Source organism: Ambystoma mexicanum, chromosome 6p, assembly GCF_040938575.1.
Source record: "Ambystoma mexicanum isolate Mex_15411 chromosome 6p, UKY_AmexF1_1, whole genome shotgun sequence".
Classification (NCBI taxonomy): Eukaryota; Metazoa; Chordata; class Amphibia; order Caudata; family Ambystomatidae; genus Ambystoma; species Ambystoma mexicanum.
This window is the reverse complement of record NC_090935.1, coordinates 107,631,786-107,647,441: the sequence shown is the minus strand read 5'-3', so window position 1 is coordinate 107,647,441 and position 15,656 is coordinate 107,631,786. Positions and strand designations below refer to the sequence as shown.

General features: G+C 43.9%; 1 protein-coding gene across 4 annotated transcripts in view; it reads left to right on the top strand.

Annotated features, from left to right (window-relative positions):
• LOC138511252 (protein unc-13 homolog B-like) overlaps positions 1-15,656 on the top strand; it is a 2,171,549-nt gene that overhangs the window by 2,051,466 nt on the left and 104,427 nt on the right. Inside the window, exon 38 of one of the 4 annotated variants that reach the window (XM_069626797.1) lies at positions 8,563-8,619. The exons of the other annotated variants lie outside the window; for them this stretch is intronic. Within the exon in view, the coding sequence (XP_069482898.1) occupies positions 8,563-8,619 (57 nt within the window). The remainder of the gene's footprint in view (positions 1-8,562; positions 8,620-15,656) is intronic. 4 annotated transcript variants of the gene reach the window in all.

Genomic DNA, 15,656 nt, shown 5'->3' with positions numbered 1-15,656 from the left:
TCGCAGAGTGAATTATTAAGAGATTCCTAAATATCTTATTGACTCCACTGCATCGAGAGGTTTTTTATCGATGTACCAAGTGAAGGGCCGTTGTTTTTTGGGGTTTATTCTGCCAATGATGACAATCTTGGTCTTGTCAGTGTTTATCGCCAAGTCATTTTTGATGAAATATTCATGTAGGTTTGTCAGTTGCCATTGGAGACCTATCTGGGTCTTGTCTAAAAGGACCACATCGTCAGCATAAATGAGGCATCCAATTGCGGTGTTATTTAGGACTGGTGGAAAACATCTCACGCTTGTACGATAGGCTGGGATGTGGGCAATGTACAGTTTAAATAACTCGGCAACTAGTGGGCAGCCTTGTTTCACGCCCATATTCGTGGATATTTGATTTGATAGGGCGCCTTGATTGTTTAGGCGTATGCTAATTACTGTGTCTGAATGGAGCGCTCTTATTGGATCGATCAGATTATTTGGACAATTCCAGTTTTTTAGTTTTTGCCATAGTTTAGCTCGATTTATAATATCAAAGGTGCCACGTAGATCAATAAATGCAACGTACAGTCGTGTTTTGGCCCTTAAACATTCAAGTTTTAAGATGGTCATTAACAGCAGGTTTACTTCAACCCCAACTCCTTTTGTGAATCCAGTTTGTCGGACATCTGGAATTTGTTCCTCAACTGACCATTGAAAGAGCTGTTGACGCAGAAAAGAGGCAAAAAAAATTCCGATGGTGTCCAACAGGGCAATCGGGCGATAGTTGGAAGGATCAGCCCGATTGCCCTTTTTGTGAATGGGAACTATTATTGCTTCCCGCCAAGACCAGTATTTCTTTATTGAAGATAGTCTTGCAAATAGGGATTCTATGAAGATTGCCCATTCCGCCTCGTTGTTTTTTAGCATTACGTTTGTTATTAGGTCAGGACCGGCGGCATTTGAGTTCTTCAATGACCGAATTGCAAGTATTATATCGTCGGCGGAAATACGCAAACCCCATGAAGCCAGATTTTGGTCACAGCCACTTGCATCTTCATGTTGTGGATTGTTAAAAATGTTTGTATAATGAAGTGTCCATTGCGCTGAGTCAATCTCATTAGACACTGTGGACTGGTGTTTGGAGTTCCCAGAGTTAAGGATTGCCCATGTTTCCCGTGAGTTTTTCTGAACTAGTTGTTTCAATAGTAGCTCAGCTTTATCTTGCTCTATTATGATTTTCTAAGATTTTAGCCAATTTCGATACAATTTACGATGTTTTTGAATTGCAGAGATGGTGGAGCTTGTCGTTGGTGGTCTTAAGCAACTTCTTCAGCTTCCTCACATCTCGTCGCATCGCTTTTTTGGCTTGCATCAGTATCGTCAATGAAATATGTTTGTGTTTATGACCCATAGTGGAGTTTCCCACTCTTGCAGTTACAAAGTCTGAAAACAGGGGAATATAATCAACCGATGATACTTCGCCGTTGCTAAAATTCTGGCTGATTTTTTGAATTTTTACTTTATCAATCCTAAGACGTTTGCCACCTGCATTCACTGAAATGGGAATACCATAGGATCGATTTTCCATTGACCATTCTACCAGACAGGTAAGCCGCAAGAGATTGTGATCGCTATTTGTCATGGGCAAAATTGTTAGTGACAATTCTTTTTCAAACAGATTTTACGATACCCAGAAGTAGTCAATGATTGAATGAACCTTATTGTTTGACCACGTTTGCTTTGGAGGACGATCTCCTGTCACATGTCCGTTGACCATTTGGCAATTCCTCGTATGAAGCGCTGGACTCCATTGCAAACCGCGGCAGGCTATTTCTTTGACTGGAGCTGGCTTGTATCTCTGGTTTCCTTCGTCATATTTGAACCAGGTGCAGTTTAGATCACCTGCACAAATGATTGAAAGATTCTTGTAATTCAATATGGCTTCGTCAAGTATGCAAATTGTAGAGTCAAGAAAAGATTTTGTGGTGATTTTTGCCGGATTCCAATACCCATTTAAAATGAGCAAGTGCTTCCTCGCAGCTGTGTTTTGATGATTCGATTGTAATAAAGCGCCTTGTACAAACGGATTGGGAGTAAATGCGTCTTTAAGCTGCCATCATGTATTAATCCTAATCATCATTAGTAGACCGGAAGAAGGGCACCCTTTTACGTTTTTGATGGCAGGATTTAGTAAGATCGTAAATACATCACTGGTCGGAGGCACGCTTAACCATGTCTCTTGCAGACAAATGACGAATACCTTTCCCAAATCCACGTCAAATTGATTGAATAGATGGGAGAACCCTCTGGTGTTCCAAGAAATAAAATCCCGGATGCATTCATTTCCAAAAATTGGTGGCTAATGACATTCTGTTTTGCCATTTCTCATGTTGTTTTTAGGAGTCTGATCAGGGCGTGATCTTTGAAAGTCGGCAATATGGGCATTCCGATGCGAGTCCAGATGTCTTTGTTCCGTGAAGTTAGGAGTGGCATGCACTGAACTTGACTTTGAGTTAGCAAGACTAGAGCTTGATGGTTCAAGTGAAATATCGAATCCATAGCTCAGCAGTTCATCCGCAGCATTCAAGATGGTATTACGAACTAAGGCAGACGAGATATGCAGAAGGACTTGATCACAGCAACGTTCAGTTGCGTACTCCACGATTTTTATATCTTCGGACTTAATTGTTCGAAGTGATGGAATACAGGTGAGTAATTTCATCACATTTCGACGATTCAAGTTCAGGTCGTCATCATCTTGATGGAGATTTTGCAATCTTAGTTTACAAGTCGGTGGTGTATTGCGAGAACTCAATGATGTAGAAGCTTTTGCGATGTAGCGTGCAGACTTATTTCCTTGAGAGGTGGTGTATTTTGGATTCCAGCGTGATGGCTTTTGTTCCTTGTTTTGCCCAGACGTCTCTGGCTTGTTGTCAGGATTCACATTTCGTCTTGGCTCATGGATTAGGATCGATGGACGTCCAGCTTGTGATGCTTCCCAAGCCATGCCAGGGTTGGAAGTTGGATGATCGTCCGGCAAGTGATCAGAGTATGTAGATAAATCACAGATGTCGATCGTAGATCTGGAAGCGTTGCTTACAGTGCTTTCTAGGTCGGAGTCCACTCTTTGACGCTTGCTGGAGTGTATTACCGATGGACCGAGATCGTTTGTTGGTTTAACTCGATCTTTTATGATGTTAGAAGCATTCTGTTTAGTTGTAACAACTCGATTAAATAGGCCTGGATTTGCATTTGTGGGTAGATTACGAATCAAGTTTCGTGTGTTCAGAGACGATACACCCTTCCTAGTTACCTGTCTCGATTTTCTTAGTCTTGTTTGAGTTGATGGTGGCTTTAAGAAACTATCGGCGTCCACTGGTTTTTCTTCTGGTTGTTTTGGCAGTCCTTGGAAAATGCCAAAGGATACCGTGAGCATCGTAGGTATGTGTGTCACTTCTGGATCGTGTCGGAATTTGACACGTAGATTGTGCTGGAGCTGAAGCATCACAGGGTGAATCAGGCTTGCTCTTGTCTGCTACAAAAACGTGTTTCAAATGAGACGCTGTTGAGGGGGGTGACCTTAGATATTGAATTGGATGTAGGTCTAGATAAAGGCCACTCTTTTGATTTGTTGGAGTCCTGATTTGTGGCTTCTGATGATGGACTTAAGCTTGCGTCAGGTTTTCTCACAGAAGATGATTCAAATGTTTGGATTTCAACTCTGGAGATCGTCTCAGCAATAGAGTGACACATCCACTTCACTGCCTCAAGTAGGCCGTCTGCAAGAGAATCGTTTTGGCAGTGATGGCGTGCGGCAAGATCGCTTAGGCGCTCTTGCCAACGCAATGTTCGTTCAGCTTCCTGGGTCAACTGACTTTGTAAAAAGTTTGTTACTGAGTTGAAACTGTCCATCCTTTCTTTTAGTGAAATGATGAGTAAAGACTGGTCCTTGTGGGCCTCGTGAAGAGATTTGTACATCTTCAAAAAAGGCAAAAGTGCGGCAGACGAAACAGCCAATACATTATTGTAGATCTGCATGGCTGCTGCAGACGAAAGGCTGGGTTTAGACTCAACACCAGTCCTGTCGGCCGCGTTTGAGTGGTTGCTGTTTAGTGAGTCAGACTGGGTATCAGATGTTAAAAATGAGTCTCCATCTGCATTCGTCGCGGCACTTTTTGGGGCATTTAGTTGGTTTAAAAGTGTTCCCCTGTTTCTCGGTAAACGCGGTGGAGACATCTTATGATGCTGGGTAGAAAGATTGTGTGGCGGACGACGTGAGGCTTGAATTTCTCTATCGTCAGAGCTACTATTGTTGTGTAGTAATTGGCTACAATGAGAGACAGGGCCAGACGAGAGGTCCATCAGCGCCCCGCAGGAAGGTTTTGAGATGATATTGCTTGACTTGTGGACCTGACCAAGGGGATTTTCCTGAGGTCGTTGATCCGGGCGACCAGACGGGGAACTGCTTGTTCGCAGCATTGCGTCTTCGGCCTCAAACAAGTGGGGACGTGAGTATGTAGAGATGGCACAAGACAGTGTTTTATTGGGAGATTTTGCATCAGCTACTCGACGGGGAGTGTCTCTTTGTTCTTTGTTTTTGGAATCTGTTTGAATCTTATTGTTTAGATTAGGAATTGTCACACTGCCGGCCAAGATGGTGTCGTCATGTTCATTGACGAGGGTGACAGTGTCTTGGAAGGGTTTCGAAGATCATACTTCAGAGTTATTCAGTGAAACAATGTCTTCCTCGTCTTGCGAAGCTTCCATTAGCTCATCATCGGTCAGGTCAAATGCCGTAAAAAACTCATCGCCTTTATCAGAGTGGATTTGATTTGCCACGGCTGGTGACACTACCCTCCGTTGCAGGGGTGGCAAATCGAGCAAAGATAGTAAAGGTCTTTGTGGAAAGCAGGCATCCTCGTTGTGAGCGTCTGCATTTGCAGCTGAGACGTCCGCCTCGCTTACTGAGTCGAACTCAGACACACATGCAGCTGCAGAGTCAGTTGACTGGCTTGATGGTTTTGTTTCGGTGACATGCTCGTCAACAGCACTCACAGCTGCGTTTGGGTCAGCATGGCCAGGCGACAACGGACAGGTTATGATATGATATGTTAGTTACGGGATTTCACTTGTACTGTGCGTTGTCCCAGAGAGTTCTCATTCACACGTTTCCGTGGCACTGAGCTTACCTTCAATGACTCGAGAGACGAGTCGGTTTTCAGAGCAGTCCAGGGGTTCTGCATCCGACGTTGTTGGATTGTCTTTCGTCGGGTGAGCGGACCAAAGCCAGGAACCACCTCGCCGCCCAAGCCTGATTGCGCCGTCATTGCAATTACACCGTTCACTGGGAGCCTCACTGCCTCCACCAGCCGTTGACTACCCTGGACTGACTCACGCTCGACTCCGCCTGTGCGAGCTGTGAACGAACCAGGGTACCTCGTGCGCCTCAGCGCCAAACAGCCGCACAACAGCCAGAGGGCTTATTTCCACCGGGCTTAATGCCGCAAGGGTGGTAGCCCCGTTATTTTATCTTCGGGCAAAGTCACTTGATTACTCACGTGTCCAAAAGGTCCCCGCCTCCTCCAGGAAGCGCGGAGAATGCCGGCAAGAGTAGAGGAGCAGCTCGCAGTGCCGGTAAATAGAAAGCAGCGTTCAGCTTGATGAAAACAATTTCCTTCAGGATAAACAAAAACATACCTTTTTACAATGCAAAAATACATTCTAGTTAGATGGGCAGTTATTTGATCCAAGCACTTGCTCAATACTTGTATCTTTTACACGTCATACTCATAATGACTATAATGTGACAGTACAAACAGGCAGCATCTTTACTTTTTTTATTGGGTTAAAGTTTCCCTACCTACCATATGTTAAAATGATATTGCAAGTCTTGTAGGAGTTTCCTGGATGAAGGCCGCTGACCTCTGATGTCATCTGAAAAATCCTGGCCATATATGGTAGGGGGTACCTTCTCCCAGATAGAATATTTGTCAGACTCACTGTTAGGTACCCATGGCTATCTTTCCTTCCTATCTATCCCTCTTTACCAGCTGTCTTGCCTCTTTCAGTACCACTTTCCCTGCGTTCAGATCTGGTGGCTATGGTAATTGTAGTTTCCTCTCCCTCGCCACACTACTCCCACTCTTATCTGTATTTAAATTCAACCCCCTAGCAGTCGTCCGTTCTGCATAACCACTTGCATGGCATTCTACACCACCACATCTCCCTCTTCTCCTCTCCCCCTCCCCTTCTACGACAATCCCACCGCTCTAAACCCCTCCCCTTCATACTACAACCTAGCCCTTCCTCCACTATCCCGTTCCAATATTCTGCTCTGCTGCCCTCATCCCTGGTTCATGTTTCTACCTCCCTGCATCATCTGGTTTTCTATCCACATCCTCTCACCCATTGTTAAGGACAATTGTCTGTCACTCAGACAATCAACGTTAAAACATTGTGTATGCATTTTTCTGCCAAAAATACATTGTTTTCCCTGTAATTCTCATTAAAGAAATAAATAAGAAATAGAATTGACTGGGAACGAGAAGCAGAAGGCTGCATTGCTAATGCAATTTTTTTTAATCCAAACACATTTACACTATAAAATATCAAACCTATTAAAATTGCCCTTGCTTGTGCCGTGACTTCTTAACTGTTTATATACGTATCCTTGTACCCATTATCTTCAAATAGAGCAAATAGATGCGTGTACAGATGCATGGATTAGGGAACACTCGCTGATGTCGTAAATGTTATTAAAAGTAACACGTTGAGATTTTGCCTCCAGCTTCCCATTGCGCCTCCCAACCTCTCGGCATTCAATGGTTGTGTGTGTGCCACTTGAGTAGAAGGGGGCAGCATGCCACTGTGCAGGGGTGTTGCTAGTTCTGGAAAAGATCCGGGGTTGCGCTAAGTTTGGGACTGTCGGGACTGGGAGCTAGCTACACTTTTTGATTGTAACCCCTGAGCTTCTATCCGGGGCTACAACCAAAAGACCCAGGGCTATAGCCCCCTCAGCGCCATCCCGTGGGCTATGCCTGTGACCAACCCACGTGGGAAATGACTGCTTTCTTCATTTCTGATGTCCACCCTCTAATTGCTGGTGTATTTTCAATAAGTTGGAAGTATGAAAGTGAATAGTATTCATGGCAATAGGACTTAACTGAAGAGGAACTGTTTCTTATAGATAACTTTGTGCAATTTAACTTACCCCTGCCCTCCCTCAGGTTCGCATTCTGAAACACTTGTGTACGAGCACAATACAAATAAATTACGAATATCAATGTTGGGCTTATACTTGGAATGTCTTTGCCACTCTGGTGGCAGGAATATAATTAAGGAATGGGTGTACACCTATGTGAAAAGGTACCATGTATATCCCATAAGGGAGCTTAGCTTGATTTTCTAGGTTCCTTTTGTCTCACTGCACTAATTAGCAGGGAGCTGCTCTTTGGTTTTCTTTTGATCTTATGAATATTCATAGAAGACTAAGGCAATATACCTGCCTTAACCCCATTGCAGAGTACTCGTTTACTCTCCCTTGCAGTTCACTAAATCAGAGCATTGCGTAAGCCCAGGTTCTTGAAGAACAGTTTGTAGAGAGACTGTACCTGGGCTGTGCCCCATCAACTCCTTGGATATTAATTTTTCGTGGTCTCTGAGAGCAGTCACAACTGGCGTCCTTAATATGCCCCTTCTATATCGGTAGACCGTCACTGCCTGGTGACATGGAATAATGAAGATTCTGTGAATTAGCGAACAAAATCCATATTATCCTCGAGGATGTGTTTTCAGGTATGTAACTTATTTTTTCATAAACTAAATTGCTAGCATATAGAATTTGCGGATTTGGTTTTAAAAAAAAAAACAAATGCTTTGTATCATTGTCTTTCTGTAGTTTCAAGAATAAACTAATGAGCTGTCATCAGTGGTCCATACACCTTCTATGGCCTTTTCTGAGTACCAAACATTTACTTTCGGTGACAGTAAACATATTGTTTAGGATATCACAGACAAAAGTGGTTTTATTGTTCCACTATTAGCGTGGGGGGGCGCATTATGGTGGATTAGTATGATTACATGTGCAATATTATCAGTTAATGAACACACCTCATGCATATTGGGTTGTAGATTACACATAGAGGGCAGTCAAGGCAATTTCTTATCACCCAATCTCTTACTGTTCGCTTAGAAGTGATTGGTTGGGCCCTTACTGGTTCCCTCTGACATACTATGTCTAGGTAGAACTTTCATACATCTTATGTTGTTGCTATATCTCAGAATTCTATACCATGAGGCTCTTATTTACTTTTAGTACTGCATTTCTTTTGGGGTGGAGGATGGAAAGACAGCTTTTGGGGTTATGTCATTTTCTCAATGGCATTGTGCATCGGATCAATGTGTATTTCTCTGCATCAGATTTCTAGATGCACCTGTGCTTGGTCAGCTCTCTACAGACCTTCAGCTACTTGTATATCATGTTCCTTTGTGTAAACTGTTTGATACTGTGACTGTGTTATACCTCTGCAATTCATTGTCTTCTTTTTTATTCTGTCTGTATTTTTGTCTTTTGATTTCATGTTCCAGTGCATGATGGGAAGGGTATTAGGTTTACCGCAAATGAGGACACGCTTCCTGAGAAGGGTATGTTCGGACTGATGTAGCCAGTAAAATCCACCATTATTCTGCAAGCACCCGTTCCATTTCCCAGTGTTGCTGCTGCAGACTTCCTTTTCCCTCCTCAAGATGCACCACCCTGAATGCAATGCCTAGTTTAGTACGCTATACTATGCTGGTTAGCAGCACAAAGGTGTGGCTTCATCCTCCCCCCGAAATCAGATCAAGCGAGGATGTCCAGAGTGTTGTATTGCATAGCGGCCTATATGCCACTTAACAGCTTTAGAGTCGGTAGGTTGTCAATTTAGAATGCATGCTTCATCCTGTTCTTGTACTAGTCTTTGTGCATATTTTCATTTCCAGACATTTCCTCCCATCCTTTCATATCTACCATCACCTTGCTTTCAACCATGTGTGTGCCAATAGTTTAGTAGATTCACAATAGTTGGTCCTAGTCAACCTGGTGAACATTGCACACTGCGCATCGTTGCAACTGTTGGATCATTGGTGAAGGCGTTTGGTGGCCCACTAACACCTAAATCAATTGCAATTGGATATCAGAATGAGAAAGATAGGAAGAGACAGTGATGCTCAAAATGGACGTTTTTGAGAACTGGGAAAGACAAAATAACTTTAGATTCTTTGGCTTCCCCGAAAGAGAAGAAGGAACCGAGAGAGAGAAAAAATAAAAGCTATCCAACTGGTTATCAAGAAATAGCTTGGAGCCGACTATTGACAAAGTCCACAGAATAGGTGGAGGGGTCAGAGGGCCGATATTGGTTCTGGCAAGACTTTACTATTATTCAGAAAAGACTAGATTCTTGGAAAAGGCCAGAAAGGAAGGACCCATAGACAGTGGGAACACGAAGATCACCATATATCAAGACCTCATTGGTTTCACTTTGGCTAGGCGCCGCCTATGTACACCCCTTACTCAATGGCTCAATGACAAAGGAGTGAGATATTGTTGGAGATTACCTCTTTCAATCAATTTCGAATATAAGGACCTTAAATATAAACTAGTAACAGAAGATGACATCCAGAGAGTATCCGAGGAGTTACTTGGAGAGAAACAGGCCAACGAGCAAGATCCCAGCCGGGAATGCAGAGAGATGCTGGGTTTTGGGAAACTCAGACAGATGTTGGATAGCGGGTTCTAGAAAGTAAAAAAGGAAATTAAACATGCGTCGCTGGAAAAGTGATCCATAACTCACCTGGGGTTCCGGCCTGAAACGAATGAACACACATTGAGCTTTGGCTGGAGATTTGTAGCGGGGCAGAACCAGGGTGATGGCTATTTGATATGCCAAAAACTGTAATAAAAATAACTTGGGAGAGGGTGGGCTTTGAATAGGGGAGATAGGGTAGACAAAGTATATTTCGGCGGGTCTCCAAGTGGAGGAAACATAAATGAGGGGGGTACGATGTGATGTACTGTATTGATGACAAAAGCTAATAATTCGGGGCTCAGGGACAAAAATGAGATTTAACAGTGACATTCCAGTGGGTAAGGGATTGCTGATGGTCCAGTCTAAGAGTGAACTTTAGACCTACTCATGACTGGACGCAGGGGGGAGGGGGTTGAGGGAAAGTTGTGATTTGTGGGGAATGTTTTGGGAAGTTTAGTAGTTACATTGTTTCTGGGATTCTCTACTAAAGGTAGATACGGATATACAATGGAAGAGATACAGGGTGAGACACTTGAGATTTATCATACTGTAACATATGGCTGATCCTGATACTTTGCCCACCGTCGGCTCCCTCAATGTGAGAGGGATGAATTTCCCCAACAAAAACCTCCTTGTCTCTCTGGGAATTCAACTGCTCTAGATTAGACTTGCTATTCCTGCAAGAGACTCCTTGGCCAAAGGGTGAGGAACACCCTCCCTGAGAGGAAGATCCATTGACATAATATTCCATTAGTCAATCCTCACAAAGAAGAGAGGGGTGGCGATTGTAGTGACCAACCGATTGGGATTGGTGGTTGAACAGGAGCTTAAAGACTCAGAGGGTAGATACATCTTCATTAAGGGCACTGTTCAAGGGAAAGAAATTATGCTAGGATCGGTTTTATTCTGAACACCGCTCAAATCCCCTTTTGGGAGGTGGTTGCAGAGAAAGCTACGTTTTTCGTCGAAGGACCTTGACTATAGTGGGGTTTTCAATATGGTACTGAATCCTCTTAGGGATTCGAAAAGAGTAAAAGTACTGAATACCTCTAATGCTAGGGACACAGAAGTGCGTGGATTCGTAGAGATTAACGAAGATATGGGGGTGCAACAGACTCACTAATCGTGTCAGGTCCTGTTCTTTCTTGTCCGCAGGAGCTGCTAAACCCACAGACACCCTGGAGTATATGGTCAACAACTGATTGCATAAAAAGCTGAAATCCTAACACACTCGAGGGAAAGGGGAATTGGGTACAACAAAAAAGGCACAGACTTTATCTACAGAGGACAACAAAATAAGAAATTATTTCCACACTCACAAACCTCACCCGCTTACCCAACCCCCTGACCACAATCAGTACCTGTGCAATCCTCCTCAAGAGGACATTTGAGTGTTACTCTAGGCTCAGTGTTAAGAACTAGAACTTAATGTTGACTTTTCTTCTGGGTCTCTGGGATGTGTCTCTCTAATCCAAATTTCCGAAAATAAAACGTAGTAACTTTAGAAATTGTTATTGCTTGCTAACTGACTCTTCAAAAGAGCAGCTCTCCGGGTTTACTGAGTCTCACTGCTCACTTACTTGCTGAACTGTGAACACAGACTCTGATCAATGTCCAGCCCTCCAAAGAATTCAACTTCCTAGAATTTCTTCTATCAAGTGCGCAGCCTTTATATTTTATTGGTTCTATGCTGCGTTCAGTCGGCGTGTGGAGCTATTAGGATCACTCCTTCTACACACAAGTCTCTTTTTTATCTGTCCAAGCTGGACGCTATTCCCCTCCAGTCAATGCTTCTCATTTCATTGGTCTAAGTGTTTACTTCTGCGCATGCGCGCAACTTCAACTGTGTTCGTTCATAAAACGAAGTAATGCTCGCCTGACAGCTGCTCCTTTGAGCGTGCGCAAACCTAAAATTGAATTTATCACTCACATACTCGCGCTCGGAGCATTTTAATGTCCTTTTCCATTACGCCTGTGCGTAGCGGCCTGAAAAGTGTTCGTATTTGAGCTTGGAGTTAAACTTGCTCACACGCTGCTCCTTAGATCATGCGCACAGTAAATGAAAGAAAAACGATCATGCTTGCTCGCACTCGGAGCACATTGAAAGTCTTTTTCACCCACAACTGGTAGTTTGGAAAAACTAAATACTGCAACAAAACACTCTTTCCTCTGTAAATACCTAAACTAACAAACTTCCAAACAAGAATGAAATAAAGGATTTTCCTGAAAACTTGAAGACTTAATTTCCATCTGTAACTTATTTTGCTGAACTCCCACCAAACAATCCACTTGTCTTGTCTTGTCCCACGCTGACTTGTGTGCTGTTCCCAAATGAGTTTCAGATCTGAAACTAAACTGCTTATTTTGACTGAGGCCTATTTATCAGAATTACTAAGAAACATGACGTTCCTGCTCAAGGAAGGACAATGAAAGGCACTTTAGATTGTCTGTTCCAGTTCCAAGTTACCATGAACCACCAATCAGCTGCCGGGTCCTATCCTCTCCAATCAGCTATTGGATTCTTCACTGCCATCTTCGTTTGGGAAGCACTCCCTCTGCAATTCAATAGTTTTTTTTTAGTTGTTTACTTTATTTTTGACTGGCAGGTACATCACATATAAATCACATTTCATAATTGTTTCAAATAACATCTACAACTTCAGCATTTCTATAAGATGAACGTATTTCTTAGAGTACATCGGAGTAGCATATGGAGCTAATTGAGCCTGTATACGAAGTCATCTGATCTGTCCTCCAGTATCTCCTCCGGGGTTCCCAGATATCTTTCGGTCTGCTTGTGCCAGGATCCCTCTGACATAGTTCTCTTTGGTTTCCTGCACGTAAATCAAGTCTTTTAGCCATGTCTGTAGAGTAGGGGCGGTCTTCACTTTCCAAACTCTAAGTATGTTCTCTTTGCCACTGCCCCTGCTACAGCAAACAGTCGACGTGTCTTGATTGACACCTTTCCTATGTCTCCAAGTAAATACTTCTGTGTGGCTGGTATGTGTAAGTCTATTATCTCACTGATCACTGCAGCCACCTCGCCCCAGAATCGTTTGATCGGGGGACAGTTCCAATACATATGAATTGAATCCGCTGCAGGGGCGTGACACTTAGGGCAGTTCGCTGGTTTTGAGGGATCAAATTTGATAATTTTATTTGGCGTAATGTGTAGGTGATTTAACATTTTAAATTGGATTAGGTGAAATTTAGCTTAGTATATTGACAGTATTTCGACCATCGGCTTTCATCTATTGTTATGTCTAGATCTCGTTCCCACTTTTCCTTCATTTTGTTTTTGTATGGGGTGTGCGTTTGCACTGCTTGTATAGTCTGGAGATGCTGCCTGTGAAACCATCCTGTGTCATGACTTCCGTTAGAAACTTGTGTGGGTGGTGCGTCCGGGTATGACGGCCATTTCCTCCTGCATGCCGCCTTCAACCAGTGATCTTGCATAGTGGTGATCAGGCCTGCCCCCACCTTTTCCTGTACATCCGACAACGATGAGAATTTCCCATTTGGGTACTCCAAGGCGCATCTCTTGGCCGGGGTCCATTTCCTTTGCAGCGTTGTATCCAGGGTAGGTTCTAGATCAGCATAGTGCATGAGGGGGGTTAGAGGCCAGTATGGATCTGCGCTTTCCACCCTGCTCAACATTTTGGCACAAGCCCGCACGGTGGAGTTCTTTGGGTCGACCTCACCAGTGTCTTTCTTGGCCTTGGCAAATGGCATAACCTGTAAGCCTATTGGGGAGGCCGCCAACATTTCGGCTTGTATGTGCGCATAGTGCTCGGTTGTGTTTGACCAGTATTTTGCAAAATGTGCCTGTGCTGTGTAAAAGTATAGTTGGAAATTGGGTGCCCCCATGCCACCTGTTTCATATCTCTGGCACATTTTGTGCCATTGGAGCCTAAAATGTGTCGCTAGCTTTTGCAGTGTATTGAAAAATGTCTTCCCAGGCCATACTGGTATGTTGCTAAAAAGGTATAGTAACTTTGGTACTACCACCATTTTAAGTAGCGCTTTACGCCCATATGGGGATATTGGGAGTTTGTCCCAGATTTTGAGCTTGTGTTCAAGGAGCATAAGGTATGGTTCGTAGTTGTTGGTATAAAGAGTTTGTCTGTCTGTCGCCAAGATAATACCCAAGTAGCGTGCAGAGTTGTGTGACCAGCGGAAGTGTGAGGTGGCCTGTGATTGTGATGTAGTCGGAGTTCAGGGGTAATTTCAGATTTTGTTTGGTTGATTTTATACCCTGAGAATTTCGCAAACTGCGCTATCTCTTGCATCACCGGTGGTAGGTTCCTTTCATGGGCTCTTATGCAGTGCATGGTGTTGTCTGCATATAAAGAGATGAACTGGGGGGGGACCCTAACACAAATGCCTCTCCACGAGTGTTTGTGTCGCAATCTTGCCGCTATACCCTCTGTTGTGAGGGTGAAAATGAGGGGAGATAAAGGGCAGCCTTGCCTGGTGCTCCTGTCCAACGTAAAGCTCGAGGATAGAGTCTTATTTGTCAGAATGATGGCCCTCGGGTCAGTACAGAGTAGTCTTATGTAGTTCATAAATACTAGGCCAAACCCATTTTGTGCAACATGGCGTACATATAGCTCCATGACACAGAGTCAAATGCTTTTTCAGCATCTAAAGCGACTGCTATTGTCTTATCGTTTGGATTTAATTGGGAGATGATAGCGAATAATCTGTGGAGATTCAATGCTGTGGAGCGGGTGGGAACAAATCCGGATTGGTCTGGGTGTATTAATTTATTCAGGAAGGGAAGTAGGCGATTGGCTATTGCTTTAGCGTATATATCTTAGTGCCCACATTTATCAGGAATAGCGGGTGGTAGGATGCAGGCTCTTGGTGGGGTTTTTGCGGTTTGAGGAGCACCGTTATTATCGCTTCTCTCATTCTGCTTGGTAGCCCCCTGCTGACTAAGGCTTCTTCCCTGACCTCTAGTAGTTCAGGCGCCAGCTCTGTCTTGAAGGAATTGTATAGATCTGCTGGAATGCCGCCGGATCCGGGGGTTTTGCCAGCCGTTAGGTCTGTGATTGCCTGTTCTATCTCTTCTGTGGACAAGGGAAGGTCTAGTTTCTCTCTGTCCGCCCTGTCCAACGTTGGTAGTGGAAATGACTCTCAAGTATTCCTGGAGCTCCTCTGGGGACACTTGATTTGTGTTTGTGTATAATTTGGTATAGAAGTTCTTAAACACATGGTTTATCTCTTGTGCCCTAGTATGCACCGCCCCCTCCGGGTCCACCATGCTCGTAATCTGCCTCATCCCTAGTTCGGTTTTAATGAGGTTGGCCATGTATCTGCTAGCCTTGTTCCCCTCTCTGTACTTTCTGGCCTTTATCAGTTGATTTATGCAAAAAAGTTCACGGTCTGCCAGTGCCCTGAACTTCGTCAGGTGTTCTTGTATCTGTTGCAAAAGGTCCTTCCTTTGTGTTTGAGACTGTTAGACTTCCAGATCTTTCAGTATGTGCTCGGTATGAACCAGTTCTTTTCTTATCTCTCTCAATGCCCCATGTGTCTGTGCCATCAGGTACCCTCCTCAGCCAAACTTTAAAGGTTTCCCAAACTGTACTACTCGACTTTCCTGAACCAGAATTGCGATCGAAGAAGTCCATTATTTCTGTTCTCAACGGCTCTATCAGTGTGTCATCTTTCAGCAAAGCCGGGGGCATTCGCCAATTCCTCATTGTATATTTCGAGTCTGGAGGCTGTAGCACAGGAAGGACTGGAGAGTGATCGGAGAGCGTGCGTGGGAGTATCACACACTCGTTTGTCGATGACATGAGATCCAAGCAGCAGATGCAATAGTCTTAGCAGGAGCTGGATCCATTGACCCCTAAATAAAATGTGTACTCCCGAGCTTGTGGGTTTAACTCT